General features: G+C 40.7%; 1 protein-coding gene across 5 annotated transcripts in view; it reads left to right on the top strand.

The window, feature by feature from the left end:
- Nucleotides 1-19,534, top strand: part of LOC132400540 (protein eva-1 homolog A-like) — a 296,591-nt gene that overhangs the window by 225,949 nt on the left and 51,108 nt on the right. The window contains exon 1 of one of the 5 annotated variants that reach the window (XM_059981592.1): nucleotides 10,649-10,876. The exons of 3 other annotated variants lie outside the window; for them this stretch is intronic. Coding sequence is in view for 1 of the 2 variants with exons in the window: in XM_059981588.1 (XP_059837571.1) it covers nucleotides 15,148-15,175 (28 nt within the window). In the remaining variant the exon portion in view is untranslated. Of the gene's footprint in view, nucleotides 1-10,648; nucleotides 10,877-15,132; nucleotides 15,176-19,534 lie in introns of those variants that run through there. One more of the 5 variants, XM_059981588.1, reaches the window with a different exon arrangement.

Here is a 19,534-nt window from a genome sequence, read left to right as displayed (position 1 = left end):
GTTTAATATTTAAGAACTGAGAAAGCAGCAGGACGATTGTCCTTTGGAATGCACCATCAATCAATATGATCATGGCTGATCTGATCTTGACCTTAACACCACTTTTCATCTTTGTCACCCTCTCTCAGTATTCCTTGACTCCTTGTGGCTTAAGTGTCTGTCACTCTCTACTTGAATACAGTCAATGATTCAACCTTCAGAGATCTCAAAGTAATCCATTCCTAATATTCACTAGCCCCCCCCCCCAAAAAAAAATGTTCCTCCTCATCTCAGTTTTATACTTAATATAAAACAAGTTTTCTAGTTCTAGTTTATACCCATGAGTGGTAACGTCTTCTTGGCATCCATCTTGCCAACCACCCTTGTACAGTGGTAACTGGGCTGTTCGGACTAGTTGACAGATGATATTGGTGGGCTGGAGAATCTGGATTATATAAATGCATATTCTGCATTGTTGTACTTTTACTAATGTTCTTTATATGCTTGTATATGTGAGGATGGGCCTCAAAGCCACAGCAGTGCCTAGCGGGTATCGGGGCAGGTTGTTAGATGATCTAGGTGGGCTGGAAGGTCTGGACTATATACATGCACATTCTGTGTTGTTGAATTTTGCCGATTTTCCAAATGGGTTTGTTGACTTGTATGTGTGAATTATTCTGTGAATGTGTTCTTCTTGTGTGTGACTGTTGGATATGTGTTTTGGCACCTTGACCCTGTAGTAACACCATCTCGTTTGGCTGTATTCATGGACGGTTGAATGACAATTAAACTTGAATTGAATTGAACTGAATGTTTCAAAAAGATTGTCTCTCATTCCTCCTGACTCTGATAAGTACAAGCCCAAATTGTTCAACGCGCCTTTCTACTCCTTCGTCACAGGACTCGATCTTAGTGCAACTTTACAGCATTGCCACCATCCTAGGGACAACATTAGAAGCTATTATAAAAATTAATGAAGGATACTTGGAAAATTCAAAGTGATTTGGTAGAATCAGCATGCTTTGGACAATTTATAGGACTTGAATAAGTAATATGTGCCTCAAATAAAGGGGAGATGGTCAATATACTGTATTTGAATAAACAGAAGGTCATTAATATAGTGCCGTGTCAAAGGTTTTGCAGAAAATAATATCCCTTCTGTAGGTGAAAACATATTAACGTGGTTAGAAGATTGCCTGTTCACAGAAAGTAGAGAGTAGGCGTAAATGGGTCTTTTACTGGCTGGCAAGCTGTAATGAGTGGTGTGCCACAGGAATCAGTGCTGGAGCCTGAACGTTTTACAATGTATATAAATGAATTGGATGAATGCATTGCAGGCATGGTTGCCAGAAGGTTGGCATGCAGGAGCAACAAGTTATTAGAAAAGCTAACAGAATGTTATGTTTTATTGCGAGGGAAATTGATAATAAAAGTAAGGAGGTTATATTTCTATTATATACAGAGCAGTGATGAGACCACATCTGGATGACTGTGTACAGTATTGAATTCCTTAATTAAGAAAGAATGTCAACGTGTTGAAAGCAGTTCAGAAAAGGTCTCCGAGATTAGTACATTGAATGGGTGAGTTGTCATATGAGGAAAAGTTGAAGAGGCTAGACTGCATCTTGAATAAGCTTTGGTTTGATGAAAGCAAATAATATCCTGTGGGGACATGACGAGATAATTGTGGAGAGAATGTTTCCTTGTGGGAGAGCCTAAAACTAGCAATAACTGTATAAATAAGGGGCTGTTCCTTTAAGACACTTTTTTTTCCTGTCAGAGGGATATGAGACTTTACATCTTTCTTCCTCAAAAATAGTCATAGATTCTGCTTCTACTACTTTCATAAACAAGAGAGTGAAAGGTTACCAAAGATATATGAGGATAGGGAGTTGAGGTTCATCGTGATCTAAGTGGAGCAGGCTTGAGGGGTTCACTGGCTAATTCTTGTTACTAATTCGAAGCAAGTTTCCTTAAAAAAGAAATTCTGATATAATTTAGTTTGAAATTTCTTTGCAAGGTTTATGCGTGAAAATGGGAGAAGAATCTACGTATCTACTTGCCAAGCCTTTTATTTCCTGATCCTCTATTATTTCTACTCATTTATTTCTTCATTAATCTAATCTCTCACGTATGTCTGAAGATGAAGTTGAAGGTGTATCGGACCAAAGTACTTTCCATTCTGTTTTATGCCTGTGAAACATGGACAATGTACTGATAGCACACAAAGAAACTGGACAGTCCGCATCAGAAGGATCCTCTTCATTAAATGCAAGGCAGAATCACTGACACTGATGTACTTGGCAAGGTGGGCCTATCCAGTATCCACACCATCCTGATGCAGTCCCAGTTATGCCGGGTAGGCCATGTAGCTCATATGCCAGACCATCAGCTGCCTAAGCCTACTCGACAGTGAAATACAGAAAGGAAATTATTTGCATGGAGGCCAAAGGAAATGCTATAATGACTCTCTGAAAACTTTAATAAAAGCCTTTCGCATCAACCAGAGACATGGAGTCATAATGAAGTACAGCACAGAAACAGGCCTTTTGCACCATCTCGTCCATGCAAAAACCATTTAAACTGCCTACTCCCAAAACCTGTACTAGGACCATAGCCCTTCATATCTCTATTACACATGAAAAAGCCTGCTTGCATTTACCCTATCTATACCCCTCATAATTTTGTATACCTCCAGCGAATCTCCTCTCAATCTTCTACATTCTGAAGAATGCAGTCCTACCCTATTCAATCATTCCTAATAACTCAGGACATCTAGACCCAGCAACATTCTTGTAAATTTTCTTTGTACTCTTTCAACCATGTTTACATCTTTCCTGTTGGCAGGTGACCAAAACTGTACATACTCCAAATTAGGCCTCACCAACGTTTTGTACAACTTCAACATAACATCCCATCTTCTGTACAAAGTACATTGATTTATGAAGGCCAGTGAGCCAAAAGCTTTCTTTATGACCTATCTAGCTGTGATGCCACTTTCAACATACTCCCAGATCCTTTTGATCTACCATAGTCCTCGTGCCCTATTGTAATGCAAACCCTCGCCCTTGTCTGCATCAAATTCGAACTGCCCATTTTTCCAGCTGAAGCAGGTCCCTCTGCAAGCCATGATAGCCTTCCTCACTGTCCACTGCACCTCCAACCTTGGTGTCATCCACAAATTTGCTGATCCAGTTAACCATATTATCATTCAGGTCTTTGCTGTAGATGACAAGTAACAAAGGACCCAGTACCAATCCCAGTGGCATACCACTTATTAAAGGCCTCCCAACATAACAGCAATCATCTACTACCACTCTCTGGTTTCTCCCAGAAAGCCACTGTCTAATCCAATTTACTACCTCACCCTGAATGCCGAGCGACTGAACCTTTTTGACCAACCTCCCATGCAGGACCTTGTCAAATGCCTTGCTAAAGTTCATGAAGACAACATCCACTGCCTTGCCTTCATCCATTTTCCTGGCAACTTCCTTGAAAAACTTTGTGTGATTGGTTATGCCATGTTGACTATTGACTATCCTTATCAGACCAGGTCTATCCGAATACTTTATACCTGGTCCCTTAGAATACCCTCTAATAACTTCCCCTCAACTAATGTCAGACTCACCAGCCTATAATTTCCTGGTTTCTTTTTAGAGCCTTTTTTAAACAATGGAACAACATTAGCTATCCTCTGGTACTCCTTCTGTTGCTAAGGATGTTTTAAATACCTCTGTTAGGGCCCCGGCAATTTCTGTACTTGCACCTCCTTCATGATGGCAGCAGCGAGAAGAAAGCATGGCCTGGGAAGTGGGGGTCCTAGATGATGGATGCTGCTTTCCTGCAACAGTGTTCCATGTAGATGTGCTCAATGGTTGGGAGGGCTTTACCCATGATCGACTTTGCCAATCCACTACTTTTTATAGGATTTTCTGTTCAAAGTCATTAGAGTTTCCATACCAGGGTGTGATGCAACTGATTATTATACTCTCCACCACACATCTTTAAAAGTTTGTCAAGGCTTTAGTTGTCATGCCAAATCTTCACAAACATTTCTGGAAGTAGAGGCAATCCCATGCTTTCTTTGTAGCTGCACTTACATGTTAAGCCCAGGACAAATCTTCTGAAAATGAGAACACTGAGGAATTTAAAGTTGTTGGCACCCCTCCTGTGGTCATCCAGGGAGGCCAAGTCATTGAGTATATTTAAAGCCGACTTTGATAGCTTCTTGGTTAGTCAGGGCAGCAAAGGTTATGGGGAGGAGGCAGGAGAGTGGGGTAGAGAGGGATATAAAATCAGCCATGATTGAGTGGTGGAGCAAACCCAAGCGGCTGAGTAGCCTAATTCTGCTTCTATGCCTGATGGTCTTATGGCCTGTTTCATAGATTTAAAGTGTCAGAGACATTAAATTTCAAAAAATGACAAAGAAACTGACTTTGCCAGATAGATAATGAAAGCCGATAATTCTAGTGATGTACGTATGTTTTCGGAGGCGGGGGGGGGGGGGTGCAGGGTTTCTGGGTGTATGGCAGGTATTAGTACAGACAATAGACAATAGGTGCAGAAGTAGACCATTCGGCCCCTCGAGTCTGCACTGCCATTCGGAGATCATGGCTGATCATTCACTATCAATACCCAGTCTCTGCCTTGTCCCCATATCCCTTGATTCCCCAATCCATCAGATATCTATCCAGCTCCTTCTTGAAAGCATCCAGAGAATTGGCCTCCACCGTCTTCCGAGGCAGTGCATTCCACACCTCCACAACTCTCTGGGAGAAGAAGCTCTTCATCAGCTCTGTTTTAAATAACTGACCTCTTATTCTCAATCCATGCCCTCTGGTACTGGACTCTCCCAACATCTGGAACATATTTCCTGCCTCAATCCTATCAAATCCTTTAATTATCTTAAACGTTTCAATCAGATCCCCTCTCAATCTCCTCAATTCCAGCGTGTACAAGCCCAATCTCTCCAATCTCTCTGCGTAAGACAGCCCTGCCATCCCAGGAATCAACCTAGTGAATCTACGCTGCACTTCCTCAATTGCCAGAATGTCCTTCCTTAAACCTGGAGACCAAAACTGTACACAATTTTCCAGGTGTGGTCTCACCAGGGCCCTGTACAAATGCAAAAGGACATCCTTGCTCTTGTACTCAATTCCCCTTGTAACAAAGGCCAACATTCCATTTGCCCACTTCACTGCCTGTTGCACTTGCTCATTCACCTTCATTGACTGGTGAACTAGGACTCCTAGGTCTCTTTGCATTTCTCCTTTACCTAACTCTACACTGTTCAGACAATACTCTGCCCTCTTGTTCCAGCTTCCAAAGTGGATAACTTCACATTTATTCACATTGAATGACATCTGCCAAGTATCTGCCCACTCACCCAGCCTATCCAAGTCTCCCTGTATTCTCCTAACGTCCTCTTCGCATGTCACACTGCCACCCAGTTTAGTATCGTCAGCAAACTTGCTGATATAGTTTTCAATGCCCTCATCTAAATTGTTGACATAAATCGTAAAGTGCTGTGGTCCCAATACAGAGCCCTGTGGTACCCCACTAGTCACCTCCAGCCAGTCCGAGAAACACCCATTCACTGCTACCCTTTGCTTTCTATCTGCCAACCAGTTTTCTATCTATGTTGAAACCCTGCCCCCAATGCCATGAGCTCTGATTTTACTCACCAATCTCCTATGTGGCACCTTATCGAATGCCTTCTGAAAATCTAGGTACACAACATCTACTGACTTACCCTCGTCTAACATCCTTGTTACACCCTCAAAAAACTCCAACAGATTAGTCAAGCATGATTTGCCCTTGGTAAATCCATGCTGGCTCGGCCTAATCCTATTTCTGCCATCAAGATGTGCCACTATTTCATCATTAATAATGGACTCAAGCATCTTCCCCACGACTGACGTTAGGCTAACAGGGCGATAGTTCTCCGTTTTCTCCTTCCCTCCCTTCTTAAAAAGTGGGATAACATTAGCCACTCTCCAATCTTCAGGAACTGATCCTGAATCTAAGGAACTTTGGAAAATGATTACCAATGCATCTGCAATTTCCTGAGCCACCTCTTTTAGAACCCTCGGATGCAGACCATCTGGACCCGGGGATTTATTAGCCTTCAGTCCTACCAGTCTACTCATCACAGTTTCTTTCCTAATGTCAATCTGTCTCAATTCCTCTGATATCTTATGACCCTGGCCCATCCATACATCTGGGAGATTGCTTGTGTCCTCCCTGGTGAAGACAGATTTAAAATACGCATTAAATTCTGTTGCCATTTCCCTGTTTCCCATAACAATTTCTCCCAATTCATTCTTCAAGGAGCCAACATTGTTCTTAACTATCTTCTTTTTCTTCACATAGCTAAAAAAGCTTTTGCTATCCCCTTTTATATTCCTGGCTAGACTGAACTCATACCTGATTTTTTTCTATGAGATATACGGATGAGATATGTTCACGATTGGATGAAATAACTTTCTAGAACTCAGTGATAAAGTTTGCTGAGACCAATTCTTCAACTGCGTGAAGAACAATGCCAGTTCTTTCAAAAAAAAATTCAAATGTTTGGTTTCAGGATGAATAGAGAGGATATCAATGGCGGTTTAATCTGTGCCTGTTGTGTCTCATCAGGACCTTGTGAAATTAAATGCTCAATCATTATTTCACTGTCAGAGTGTAACCAATACTTGAGGTTTGAAAAGATGCACTGGCAAAAGACACATTTTAGGTATTATTACTGTGTAGAAGGGCAGCTACTTGTAGAAATGCATGTCTCCACTGTAAGTTATTCAAAAGAATAAATCAATTAGCAATAAATTCACAAAAATGTGTCCTGAAAAATATGTTGTGCACTGGAGGCTCTGCAATCGAAGATGATTTGCTTTCTGTTTGGGATGTTTTGAGGGTACTGACAAGAACATTGATGAAAGTGCAGGTTTTTCCATAGTCAAGGCAGGAGATGACTGAACAAGATGAACGGATGAGTAGTTTATGAGGCAATACACTCTTTCCATCAGTTAAATCGGGTCTCTGGCTGATCCTGATGCATGGAACCAAAGTTTTAAATGCTATAATTTCTCCATGCAGAATGGTCATGGACTAGGGATTAGCAGGAGTCAGTGAAAATTTTGCTCTTTTTCTAAGTCTTTGAGTATATCCTTGACTTTATCCCTGATCTGTCCAGGAATCTCTTCCCAATACTGAATGCAGAATAATGTGTTTCCAGGAGACAAGTACTGACTATGGAAGTGTACTGTAAGTGGAGCGGACTGAGTGTGATTAGGACTTTAATGCTGGGACATTGGTCTTAGAGAACACACTGACATTGGTTCTGTTTACCTTACAGCATTGTTAGTGTTTTTCCATTGCTGTGAGATGCCTGCTTTAGTTAATTGATGTTTTGTGAGCATTTAGGAAGACAGGTATTACTGTTGCTATGTAGGCTGTGAGTCTTGAGCTGGGTTTGAGGTCTCAATCTTCAAACATTCTATTCTTCACTTAATCAAAGACTGTACTGGCAGACAGTGCTGAATTCATCATCAATAAATGCCTTTGTTGAGAAAGTAAGGGACGCGATTGTGATTTTTTGAGCTCTATCCATTAATGTTGGTTTCCAGACGTTGGTGTTGTACTATAGAGCTGGGTTGGTAGAAGTTATTTTGTGGATGCTGAGTAAGATGTTGCTTCTCGTATTCTTCAGTGAATGAGTTGCATGATGATTTGGACTCTGACCTTGAACGTGAACAAAAGCAAGCATTGCCTGTGGACTGCTGATGCCTGTTGTTGTTATTCTGATTTTGATTCTGGTGTAGGAGCAGGTGTAACTAATAAAGTAGCCATTGGGTGTACATTAAACTCAGACATGGATAGGTTGGGGATGAGATTCCAACTTTCAATATCGTCAGCTCCTGATCAGCCAGTCATGTGGCAGTAACTCAATGCATAAAAGCACACAGACATGGTCAAGAGGTTCAGATGTTGTTCACAGCAGAAGCAAGAAGAAATGTTGTTTTTGTGACTTTGATCGTGGAATGATTGTTGGTGCCAGACAGGGTGGTTTGAGTATCTTAGCAACTGCTGATCTCCTGGGATTTTCACACATAGCAGTCTCTAGAGTTTATGGAAAATGGTGGGCAAGAATAAACAATCCGGCAAGTGATGGTTCTATGGGTGAAAACAGACAGGTCAGAAGAGAATGGCCAGATTGATTCAAGCTGACAGGAAGGTAACAGTAACTCAGATAACCATGTGCTACAACAGTGGTATGTAGAAGAGCATCTCTGAATGCACAGCATGTTGAATCAAGAAAGGGATGGGCTACAGCAGCAGGAGAGCAGTGTCAGAGGGATTTGGTGTCTACAGTATAGTGTTGGCTAGAATACCAATCAAGTAGGTACTTGGCTTTGGATGTTGAACTTGAATGTTGCTAAAACTGCATTCAGCCTGGCAAACAGAGAGCCTGCAGAGAGACTCAGATAGTTTAGGGGAATGCGCAAAGAAGTGGCAAATGAGATACAATGTTGGAAAGTGTACAGTCATGCACTTTGGCAGAAGAAATAAATGGGCAGACTATTATTTAGATGGGGAGAGAATTCAAAATGCAGAGATGCAAAGGGATTTGGGAGTCCTTGTACAAGATACCCTAAAGGTTAACCTCCAGGGTTGAATTGGTTGTGAAGAAGGCAAATGCAATATTGACATTCATTTCTAGAGGTAAAGAATATAGGAGCAGGGATGTGATGCTGAGGCTCTATAAGGTACTTGTGAGACCACACTTGGAGTATTGTGTGCAGTTTTGGGCTCCTTATTTTAGAAAGGATATACTGGCATTGGAAAGGTTTCAGAGAAGATTCACGAGAATGATTCCAGGAATGAAAGGGTTATCGTATGAGGAACGTCTGGCAGCTCTTGGGCTATATTCCCTGGAGTTCAGGAGAATGAGGGGGGATCTCATAGTGTTATGATACGTGTCCAGCAATAATGAATATAGAATTGAGTCGAGGTTTATAAACAAATTAACATTTATTAAACTCTACTCAACAAAAATGAAAAGTAAACAAGCGACTAACTTAACCAGAAGTTAACTGCTATATAGCAGTTCTGGAACAGTCCTTAAAGTGGTAAATGCGAACACAGTTTTAAAGTGGTAAATGTGGAAGTCCAAGTGATTTATACAGTCAATTAGGAGAGACTTTCCTGAAGTACGAATTCCTCGACGAAGTGACATTACTGCTGATCCCAGCCATAATATGCCTTGCCTGAAGGATTCACGATGAAGGAAATAAAAACAGCTTAAAGGAACTGACCTTTTTCTTGGTGAATGAACACTGCACAGCCCTTTCTACTCTTACAGGTAGGGGTTATCTCAGATGCAGGTCACTACTTGAATGAAGGTCCAACAAGGTCGATCCTACATTACCGCTGACGACACCAATTTTACTCGATCCTTCGGGTTTCCATACTTTGGTAAAGTTTTCACTCTCCAATACTTAGACTTTAAAATTAAATCAAAGATACATCAAACAACTGGCAGTGATTTGCAAAACTGCTGGCACAATGATTCTGTACCTTACAGTAGAGAGTAAAACTCCACTTTAAAAAGAAACTGCATCATGAGACAAATACACAGCATAACGGAGTAACTGACGAGTTAAATGATGACTCAACACAAAACTCCTGCATTACAGCAGGCTTTCCCATTTTATACCTGTTGAGATGTGTCATCACATGACCTCACTCCATGCCTTTTGATGCCTTGACTAATCAAGAACCTATCTATCTCTTCCTTAAATACACAGAGAAACATTTCGTCATAGCAACATTTTGAATGTTGAAAAGCATGGGCAGAGTGGATGTGGAAAAGTTGTTTCCTATGGTGGGGGAGTCCAGTACGAGATGGCATGACTTAAGGATTGAAGGGCACCCATTCAGAACAGAGTTGTGAAGAAATTTTTTTAGCCAGAGGGTGGTGAATCTGTGGAATTTGTTTCCACAGGCAGCAGTGGAAGTCATGTCATTGGGTGTATTTCAGGCAGAGATTGATAGGTATCTGAGTAGCCAGGGCATCAAAGGTTATGGTGAGAAGGCGGGGGAGTGGGACTAAATGGGAGAATAGATCAGCTCACGATATAATGGCAGAGCAGACTCGATGGGCCGAATGGCTGACTTCTGCTCCTTTGCCTTATGGTCTATGGTCTGAACACTGCCCCATGCAAAATTATCATTTGCCAGACTTACACTGGCATAAAATTAAAGTGGAAGTATATTTACAGATATTGCAACTTTAACAGTCAATAGAAAAGGAAAAGAAAAATGCCCATTACAGCTAAACCAGCCTAAATCTGCACTGAAACGTTGGAGCTTGTTTCTGGCATAGTCGGTGTATCCCTTTAATTACTCAGGCACTGAACCCAAGTCACCAGCCACAGTTCAAAGGTTCCCTCCCAGAAATGTTACAAACGGACTAGCTAACTCAGAAGTATTGGCATTTCCTCCTTGGAACCATTCGTCTGCACAAAGCACTCCTTGCATCAGAGTCTCCTCCCCGAGCAATATTCTGTGAGTGTCTTCCCATAGTGTCCGTCTCTGCACCTCCTTCTCTTCCAGCTCCTGCCAGCCAAAAGACCAAAGCCAGCCCACTGTCTCTCAGAAGGTCTAATCCTATCCAGCTCTCCTGAATGTTCTATGGCATCCCACTGGACAGAATGTTACAGAATGTTACCAAGACAAACCCGATTAGCTGACACAACATTCCTAAGCTGAGCAAACAGCTCCTTTCCTCTGAAGGCACAACACAACGAACCATGAAGTGGACGGGCTACAACAGCAGCAGTAACAGAGAGGATGAGTATTTACCAAATGCTGTATTGTTGGCTGGAATATTAATCGGGTAGGTACTTCAGTATCAGAATCAGGTTTATTAACACTGGCAAATGGCGTGAAATTTGTTAATTAGCAGCAGCAGTTCAATGCAATACATAATCCAGCAGAAGGAGAAAAATAATAATAAATAAAATAAAACATAATAAGTAAACAAGTAAATCAATTACACATATTGAATAGATTTTTTAAAATGTGCAAAATTGAAATACTGTATATTAAAAAATGTGAAGTTGTGTACTTTTAGTGTTCATTTAGGAATCAGATGGCAGAGGGGAAGAAGCTGTTCGTGAATCGCTGAGTGTGTGCCTTCAGGTTTCTGTATCTCCTGCCTGATGGTAACAGTGAGAAAGGGCATGCCCTGGGTGCTGGAGGTCCTTAATAATGGATGCTGCCTTTCTGAGACACAGCTCCCTAAAGATGTCCTAGGTACTTTGTAGGCTAGTACCCAAGATGGAGCAGACTAGATTTGGCTTTGGATGTTGTTGAATTTGAGTGTTGCTAAAACTGCATTCATTCTGGCAAACATATTTGGCTAGAACCAAAATACTGGTTTATGAACTCAGCAGGCCAGGCAGCGTCTATGGAAAGATGTACAGTTAACGTTTTGGGCCGAGACTCTTTGGCAGGATTGGAGAACAACAGCTGAGGAGTAGATTTAAAAGGTGGGGAAGAGGTAACAGGTAAAACCTGGAGGGGAAGGATGAAGTAAAGTTGATTGATGAGATGAGGTGAGAGAGGGGAAAAGGGGATGGAAATGGAGAGGGGAGGAGCATTTCTAGAAGTTTGAGAAATTGATGTTCATGCAATGAGGTTGGAGGCTACCCAAATGGAATATAAGGTGTTGTTCCTCCAACCTCATCACGGCAGTAGAGGATGCCATGGATGGATATGTCAGAATGGGAATGGGTGGCCACTGGGAGATCCTGCTTGCTCTGGCGGATGGAGCGTAGATGCTTGGTGGATGGATACATGACTAGCAGCGGGTCTGGGTAAGTATGTGGTAAAAGCGTTGGCAAGTAGCAGGGGAGCAGTGAGAGAGAATTTCACTGAACTCCTGTCGAAGGGAAGATTCAAACTCCTTCAAGGTAGGCATCCCTGGAAGAGACTTTGCAGAGTAGTAATCAAACCACAGCCAAGAGAAAATATGCAGATGCTGGAAATCCAAGCATCTCTCTCTCTCTCCCTCTCCCTCTCCCTCTCTCTCCCTCCCTCCCTCTCCTTTTCCAAGGATGCTGTCTGGCCTGCTGCATTCCTCCACCATTCCGTGTGTGTTGCTTAACAGCATAGCAGTTGGAATACAATAAAACACCTTCTTAATATGTTTAGCCTGTTCTTAATATATGGCATGAATTAAATTGGCTGGCTTCTGTGTTGCTGCGGAAGCATAAATAGATAATTAACTCAACACTTGACATCTCATTCTCAATTGTGGAGACACAAGAGACAACAGATGATGGGATCTTCTGGTGGAACTCAATGGTTTGAGCAGTATCTGAGGGAGGAAGGGAATTTTTGATATCTTGGGTCAAAACTCCAAAACAAGACATCAATGTTTCGGGTCAAAACTTATCATCAGGATTGATTGCATATTCGATCTCTCCGCACAGATGCTGCACAACCTGTATAATTCCTCCTGAGGACTATTGGTTGTCTATTTTTAAGTATTCCAGCTCCCAGTACCATCCACTAAACACTTTATTGATCTGGGGTACTATAATTTCTCTTGATGATAGTGAAGTAAGATTATGGTAGAGTCATCTATGAGTTTAGAGATGGTGGTGGAATGTAATTGTGATAGTATCATTAATGAATAATACTGGCTTGTTATTCTAGATGCATTAACTTAGCTAAATGTTTTGAGATGCAAACCACCTTTCCCACCTTGACCAAGGTGCACAAATCATTGATTAGAAACAATTTTATAATGAATCTATTTGTACTTAACAGTAAGGATTAGTTTCTGGAAACCAGAGTTCTAATTAAATTAGATCTAAAAGGAACACACACAAAATGCTGGAGGAACTCGGTAGGTCAGGCAGCATCAATGGAAAACAGTAAATAGTAAACAGTAAATAGTTGACGTTTTAGGCCAAGACCCTTCTTCAGGAGCGAGAAGGGGTCAGAATGGGGGTGTGGAATTGTTCACCAGAAGAAGAAATTGCTTTTCATGCCATCAGTTTGGAGGGTACCCAGATGGAATACAAGGTATTGCTCCTCTAAAAGGGGAGCTTGTACATGGCATGTTCATCAGCAGAGAACCCACAAGTAATAGAGTCTTATTGGTCAAACAAATATGAGCAATATGACTGTACACATTTGTCAAGTTGATAAACTAATATGGTGGTAGGTCCAATAATGTTTTAGCAAAAATATTTTTGTCTGGCCTGGAGCACGATAACAGATATGCACTCTTGCAGGGTAGTGATCAGTTGGTATCAATGCACAATATTACTTTCTCTATCCTGACAACTCAGTGCAAGTACTAGTGTTTGAAATATAAATTAAAAAATTTCAACTTTATATTTTTATGTAGATAATAAAAGGGCGATAGCTAGTGCTTTCCTCTTTGAATATGTTGCTGTTGTAACCTTGGAATGCTGTGTAATGGGATAAGGAATGCATTCCAGCAGCAAGCACAACCCATGCAGAGTATTCATGCACTGTTATTCTTGAATTATGATGAAAAGTCTGTCATGCCTTTTCAAGCACATTTAGCAGGCATTGAGAATGACGCTAAAAATAATCAAACCAGTCACAATTTGAAAGGAATCTGTCTCCTGCAACTCCCTGGACTTCAATCATTGAAAGCAATATTTTTTTTTATCACATTTTAATTGATTCAGGAGTGTGGGAGGACAGATTGGAATGTGACAGATACTTTTCCCCCAAGGGAGACGAGAATATTCTCCAGGCTGCAGAGTCTGCTCATCTGATGTCAAGTGTTCTTTCTTGTCACCTGACAAGAAATTTCTACTTAATGTGATGGTGTAAAGTATTGCCTGAGTGATGAAAAGCATCTGCCAATCTTCAGTTTTGCTGCCCCAGCATTTTAAAGCTTGTTGCTAGTTGACATGGAAACTTTATACTTAATATAGTTTCCAGAAAAGACTGAAGTGATTAAGTTTCACATTTATACAAATTAATTAGTTTGCTTGTACTTGCTAGGTCCTTGGTTATCTTTTATTTAATTTGTTACATTCTAATTCAATGTATCTGGATCATCGAACCACAGGGCTACGCTCCCAATGAAACTCTGGGCAAGGGGTTAGGCAGAACTCTGAGCCAGGACTTAGATCAGTAGTGTGGTGGTGGATCATTCAAGGTCCTCTAGTGAAGGGTCTGATGGCTTTAACATAAAGGAAACAAAAAGCTAATAACTTATCAATGCAACTAATGAATTACAAAACTCACTTCCTCTGTCTTTGGGTAACTGATATAAATCTATTCAGAGAAAGGTCACTAATCGTGCCTTTAAATCAATGTTGGAGATAACTTCCAGACTTTTTAAGTCATATGTATACATGAAACAAAGATTAAGTTGGTGCTTTTCAATGCAGTGTTTCCTTAAATAAGAATTTACAGGAAGTGTTACATTTTTAATTATGGATTAATGTATGAATAATGGACAATAACTTATTGGTGTGAAGTAAAAGTGATTTTGACCATTACATTTACCATACCTTTATTAAGAGAGTTCATATTTTATTCGCTTTGTGCAAGTTTCACTCTTTCATTTAGTTTCTAGTGAAGCCACCTCACCATTAGAAGCTTATCTACAGCCAATTTGGTTTGCAACCTTGCAATATCAAGAAATACATGGGGTGCAGTAACAGCTGTGGGATTATGTTATATCCAAGTTGTGGTACGGAAGATATTCTGGATCTAGCTATGCCTCTAGCTAACATGTTCCATCATTGGGGGGGGGGGGGGAGTGGTTTTGTGTGTGTGTGTGCCTGCCCTTAACTCCTGGTGGAGGAGTTGGGGCGCCATCATGACAATCTTTTTGCACCAATCTTTTTTGGTGACTGCTCATCGTACGGCGTGTCTTGAGCATCTGAAACCTGGCAGAACCCATCATCAGGGTTAGTCCTGATGAAGGGTCTCGGCCCGAAACATCGACAGCGCTTCTCCTTATAGATGTTGCCTGGCCTGCTGTGTTCCACCAGCATTTTGTGTGTGTTGTTTGAATTTCCAGCATCTGCAGGTTTCCTCGTGTTTCCTCTGCAGGATTTTGGAGCCGACTGGATTCGAACTCGGGAGCCTTCGCTCCGAAGTCTGATGCCACTACGCCATCAGTCAGCCATAGGTAACTTCATAGGTACACGTCTGAAATTTACCTGACACCATGCAAAATTTCCTAGAAATATCACATCCACCAAAAAGCAGGAGTAATTAAATCCAATCAGTTTACTCTCAATCACCAGCAAGTGATCCTTATAGAAGGTATTAATATTTGAGTTGCATATGACATTTGAGATACATGTAAGTCTATTTCGATCCAGACCTCATCACCTCCTTGGGTTTAATCATTAATCAAAGAGCTGAATTCCAAAGGTGTGTGTCTGTTGCTGACATTAAGGCAGCATTTGACCTAACATGGCATCTAGGAACCCCTGTAAAATGGAAGCCAATGGCCAAAGGGGAAACGCTCTGATGGTTACAGTACACAAAGAAGAATGGTAAATTTGTTGAAAATCAATCAATCGAAGGACTTAACTTTTAGGAGTTCTTGAGGGTAGTATCTTCTACCGCTTGGTCAATATTTGTCTTTGCACGTAATGCCAAAGAGAGGATGTTTGCCATTATCGCTTTGTTAGGTAATGTTGAATTCCATTCACAGTTGCTCAGCAAATGGAGTTGATGTGCATTGGGATGGAAGCGACATTCAGGCATGGGTTTAAGAGTATCAAGTAATAGTCATATCACAAAAGTGCAAAGTAACAGTGACATCCAACAAGAGGGAATCTAACCACTGACCCTTGACATTCATCGGTGGCATTGTCTCTCCTGAGTTCCCACTATCCCAGACAATGAGTCACTGTTGACTAGAAACTCTGTCATTCTGGCTACAAAAGCAGGTTGGAAGCTTGGAATGCGCCGTGTTTGCTTTAAAGTGCGCTCCAAGAAGCTTGGCATTAACCAGCACCGATCAGCCCATTTGCTTGGCACCCGTCCACCAACAGAAAAATGATTTCCCTACACCCTGGTACAGAGTGCTGCTGTGTCTACTGTCTATAAATATTTGCTATCAAATTGACAAGGCTACTTGATCAACATCTCCAAAACCTTAGCCTTTACCACAAGAGGAACAAGGACAGTAGTGTCAGTTGCCATGGAGATCATTCTTGGTCCTTCATCATCACTGGATCAAAATTATGACTTCTCATTCTATCCAACTATTAGGGTATCTTCGCTCGAGTTGTACCTCGTTCACTGTGGGTAGCTACTCTTCACACCCACTGTCTGCTTCTCCCTTGAAGTCAAATAGCAAACTGTTGTGCTGCATGTTCCGACTTAGCTTTTTTAACTTCATTCATTAATCTATTTTAGAATAGTTTATTGAAGGCCTTTTGGAAATCCAGATAACACAGAGGTAATTTATCATTATGCACACTCTGTGTTGTCTTTTAAAAATGAATAGTCTTGCCTGATCAACATTTTTTATTGAAATTCATGCTGACTATTCATTATTAGCTTTCTTGTAATCGACATTCTTCTCTTCAATTTGTAATGGGAATTTAATTGTTTTTCCTATAGCTGTTGTTATGCTAACTGGTCTATTGATATATTAAACATGTGTAGTGATCCCTCTGCTGAGTCTAGCCTAATTCTTTTAAAATGCACAGATGTAATCCTTCCTGAGTGTGGTTTTATATTCGGAGTTTGATTATTTTATATAATATAACCTCTTTTCCCTGTTTTAAATACACTCTTCTTGTCATCCAATGTCATGACCCATAATCTATCTCACTACAAAATATCAAAATAATTCAATATTTCTGCCATCTCTCATTATAGTCTTTCCCTTAATGGCCCGTATCCCACCCCAACCTCTTTTTGTTGATCTGTTACATGTCCTTTGATAACTTTATGCTCCATTTTATGTACAGTATTCTCTCCAGATATGCATCTGTGTGCCAAAATAGCCGTGTGCCAATAAATATTCTACCCTTTAGCATTAAAAGGATGTATTCTGTTGGACCTTTTAAGATTTCAGGACAACAATAATTTAAATTGTGACCTGTTCCAGGTTTCTTTTATCTGTAGAAAGTGGAAGCTTCATGAAGAAGATACAGAAGTGAAAGTGTAACTGATAATTGGGCCTAGAACACATCTAAGGCCCTTCTTAAAATCCACATTTTTTGATCGTTTCTGGTCAGTCTACCTTTCCTTCCTTGATTAGGTTTTCCATATTTTCTAGGATAATTTTCTGGATTAAAGAAAATATAGAAATAATGGTATAGGGTGTACTGTGTAGAATTAACTTGAGTACTTTCTCCGTATTTAACACTTAGGTATTTAGAGATACTACATGGAGTAGGCCTCCTAGACCTTAAGGATATGTCATCCCAACAACTACCGACAAATCTGATTAACCCTAACCTAACCATAGGATAATTTACAATGTCCAATTAACCTACCTAGCATATCTTTGGACTGTTGGAGGAAACCAGAGGACCTAGAGAAAACCCACACATTCAATGGGGAGGATGTACAGAATGTCTTACAGAATGGCATCGGAAATGAACTCTGAACTCTGGAGTGTCCTGAGCTGTAATAGCATCACGCTAACTGCTACGCTACTGTGGAGCCCCTCTTCACATAATTTCACTGAGAGCTTCTGCTGGTAGCTTTTTGTGATGAACTTTCCAACCAGGACTTGCCTTCTGTTCCAGTAACTCAAGAAAGTCTGCAGATGCTGGAAATCCAAAGCAACACACACAAAATGCTAGAGGAACTCAGCTGGCCAGGTAGCATCTATGGAATGATGAAATATGGAATACCTAACCAAAGATGGTCCTGATGAAGGGTTTCAGCTCAAAACGGCAACTGTTTACTCTTTTCCACAAATGCTGTCAGGCCTGCGGAGTTCCTCCAGCATTTTGTGTGTGTCACCATCTGTTGCTCAGAGGGCAGATCAAGCTTTGCTGGAATGAAACAGTTCAAACTAATTTTATTTCTTTTGCAAATGTTGGAAAGGACTCAATCAAGCCCTTTAAATTTTAACATGCTTTATTCCTCTTTCAACTTATTCTTCAGCTCACGCATATTGTAAATATGAGTATTGGCAGATTGGAAACATGGATGAAACAAAAATGGAGTGTTAAGGGGTAGTGTGGGTTTAGTACTTTTTTTTAAGGATTATATGGGTCGGCACAACATGGATGGCTGAAGGGCCTGTACTGTGCTGTAGTATTCTATGGAATATGAATATGCTACAGCTTCTGTTGAATTTTAATGATTTCTGCACCTCTGCTAATAAGTAATTAACTGCAGGCAATAATGACTTTCTTTGTTTCTCTGTGAGTGTGATGGGAACAGGATAAACATCTGATATGGATGCTGAAACAGAAGAAGGAATGAGATTACCCTGTTAAGGAAGCAAATGAAGGAAATGGAGGGTGTGGGTGGTGTGTGGCAGTTTTCCCTGTTGAAAAATGGACATCAAAGTGAAGAAACCTATGAAATTTGACCACTTAGGATTCTCCTTAAAGTATGGGTTCTCAACCTGGGGTCCACAGACCTTTTGATTAATGGTAGGGGTCAATGGCATAAAAAGAAGATTGGGAACCCTTGCTTTAAAGTAACGTTTGATTTTGTCATTCAGTGACAGGATTATATTTGTGCTCTCTTGCAATCCAAGGTTGGGATAATACTTTACAGCTTAAAAATAACAATAAAGTTAAGCTTAGATTCAGATTTCCACTATGATAATACTGAAGGTGTTAAATCTGAATATAAAATACAGTTTAAGGGCTTCATCCTGTTGTTATAGCCCGACCTATGCCCTCCCGAAGCATTTGCATAGCCTATATTTCTTTGACTTGCACACATAAAACTTCAACACAAGCATTAGCTAAATAAACACTGGCATTCAGTAAGCAGTGTGAATGACAACCCTTCACTGCTGATCTCCAATACATGATGGGCACATGAGGGCAAATAGGCTTGGCTGTTTTTTTTTATTATGCAAACTGTGTGGGCCTATAAAATGGGTCAGAAATTTGAAATTTGTGGGATTCGGCTACTCCAAATGTCATGGGGCTGAAGAAGCATGAAAGCACACACACTCTGCGATTCAGGAACAGCTTGTTCCCCTCTGCCATCCAATTTCTAAACAGACGTTGAACCCATGCATTACCACCTCATTACTTTCTTCTAAATTCATGTTTCTGCACTAGTTATCTTAATTTAACTACTTGATATCCATATACATACGTACTTACTGTAATTTAGTTTTTTTTCTATAAATATCATGTATTGAATTGTACTGCTGCTGCAAAGTTAACAAATTCACGACATAGGCTGTTGATATTAAACCTGATTCTGATTCACGTGTGTTCATTGCTAAGCACAGAGACTCCCCATTGATTGGCAGGAATATGGCCTTTTTTAATGGTTTCAGCTGACAGCTACATTTTCAAGAGAGTTTCAGTGACAGGCG

Source organism: Hypanus sabinus, chromosome 10 (assembly GCF_030144855.1).
Source record: "Hypanus sabinus isolate sHypSab1 chromosome 10, sHypSab1.hap1, whole genome shotgun sequence".
Classification (NCBI taxonomy): Eukaryota; Metazoa; Chordata; class Chondrichthyes; order Myliobatiformes; family Dasyatidae; genus Hypanus; species Hypanus sabinus.
This window is presented reverse-complemented; position numbering and strand designations above follow the sequence as displayed.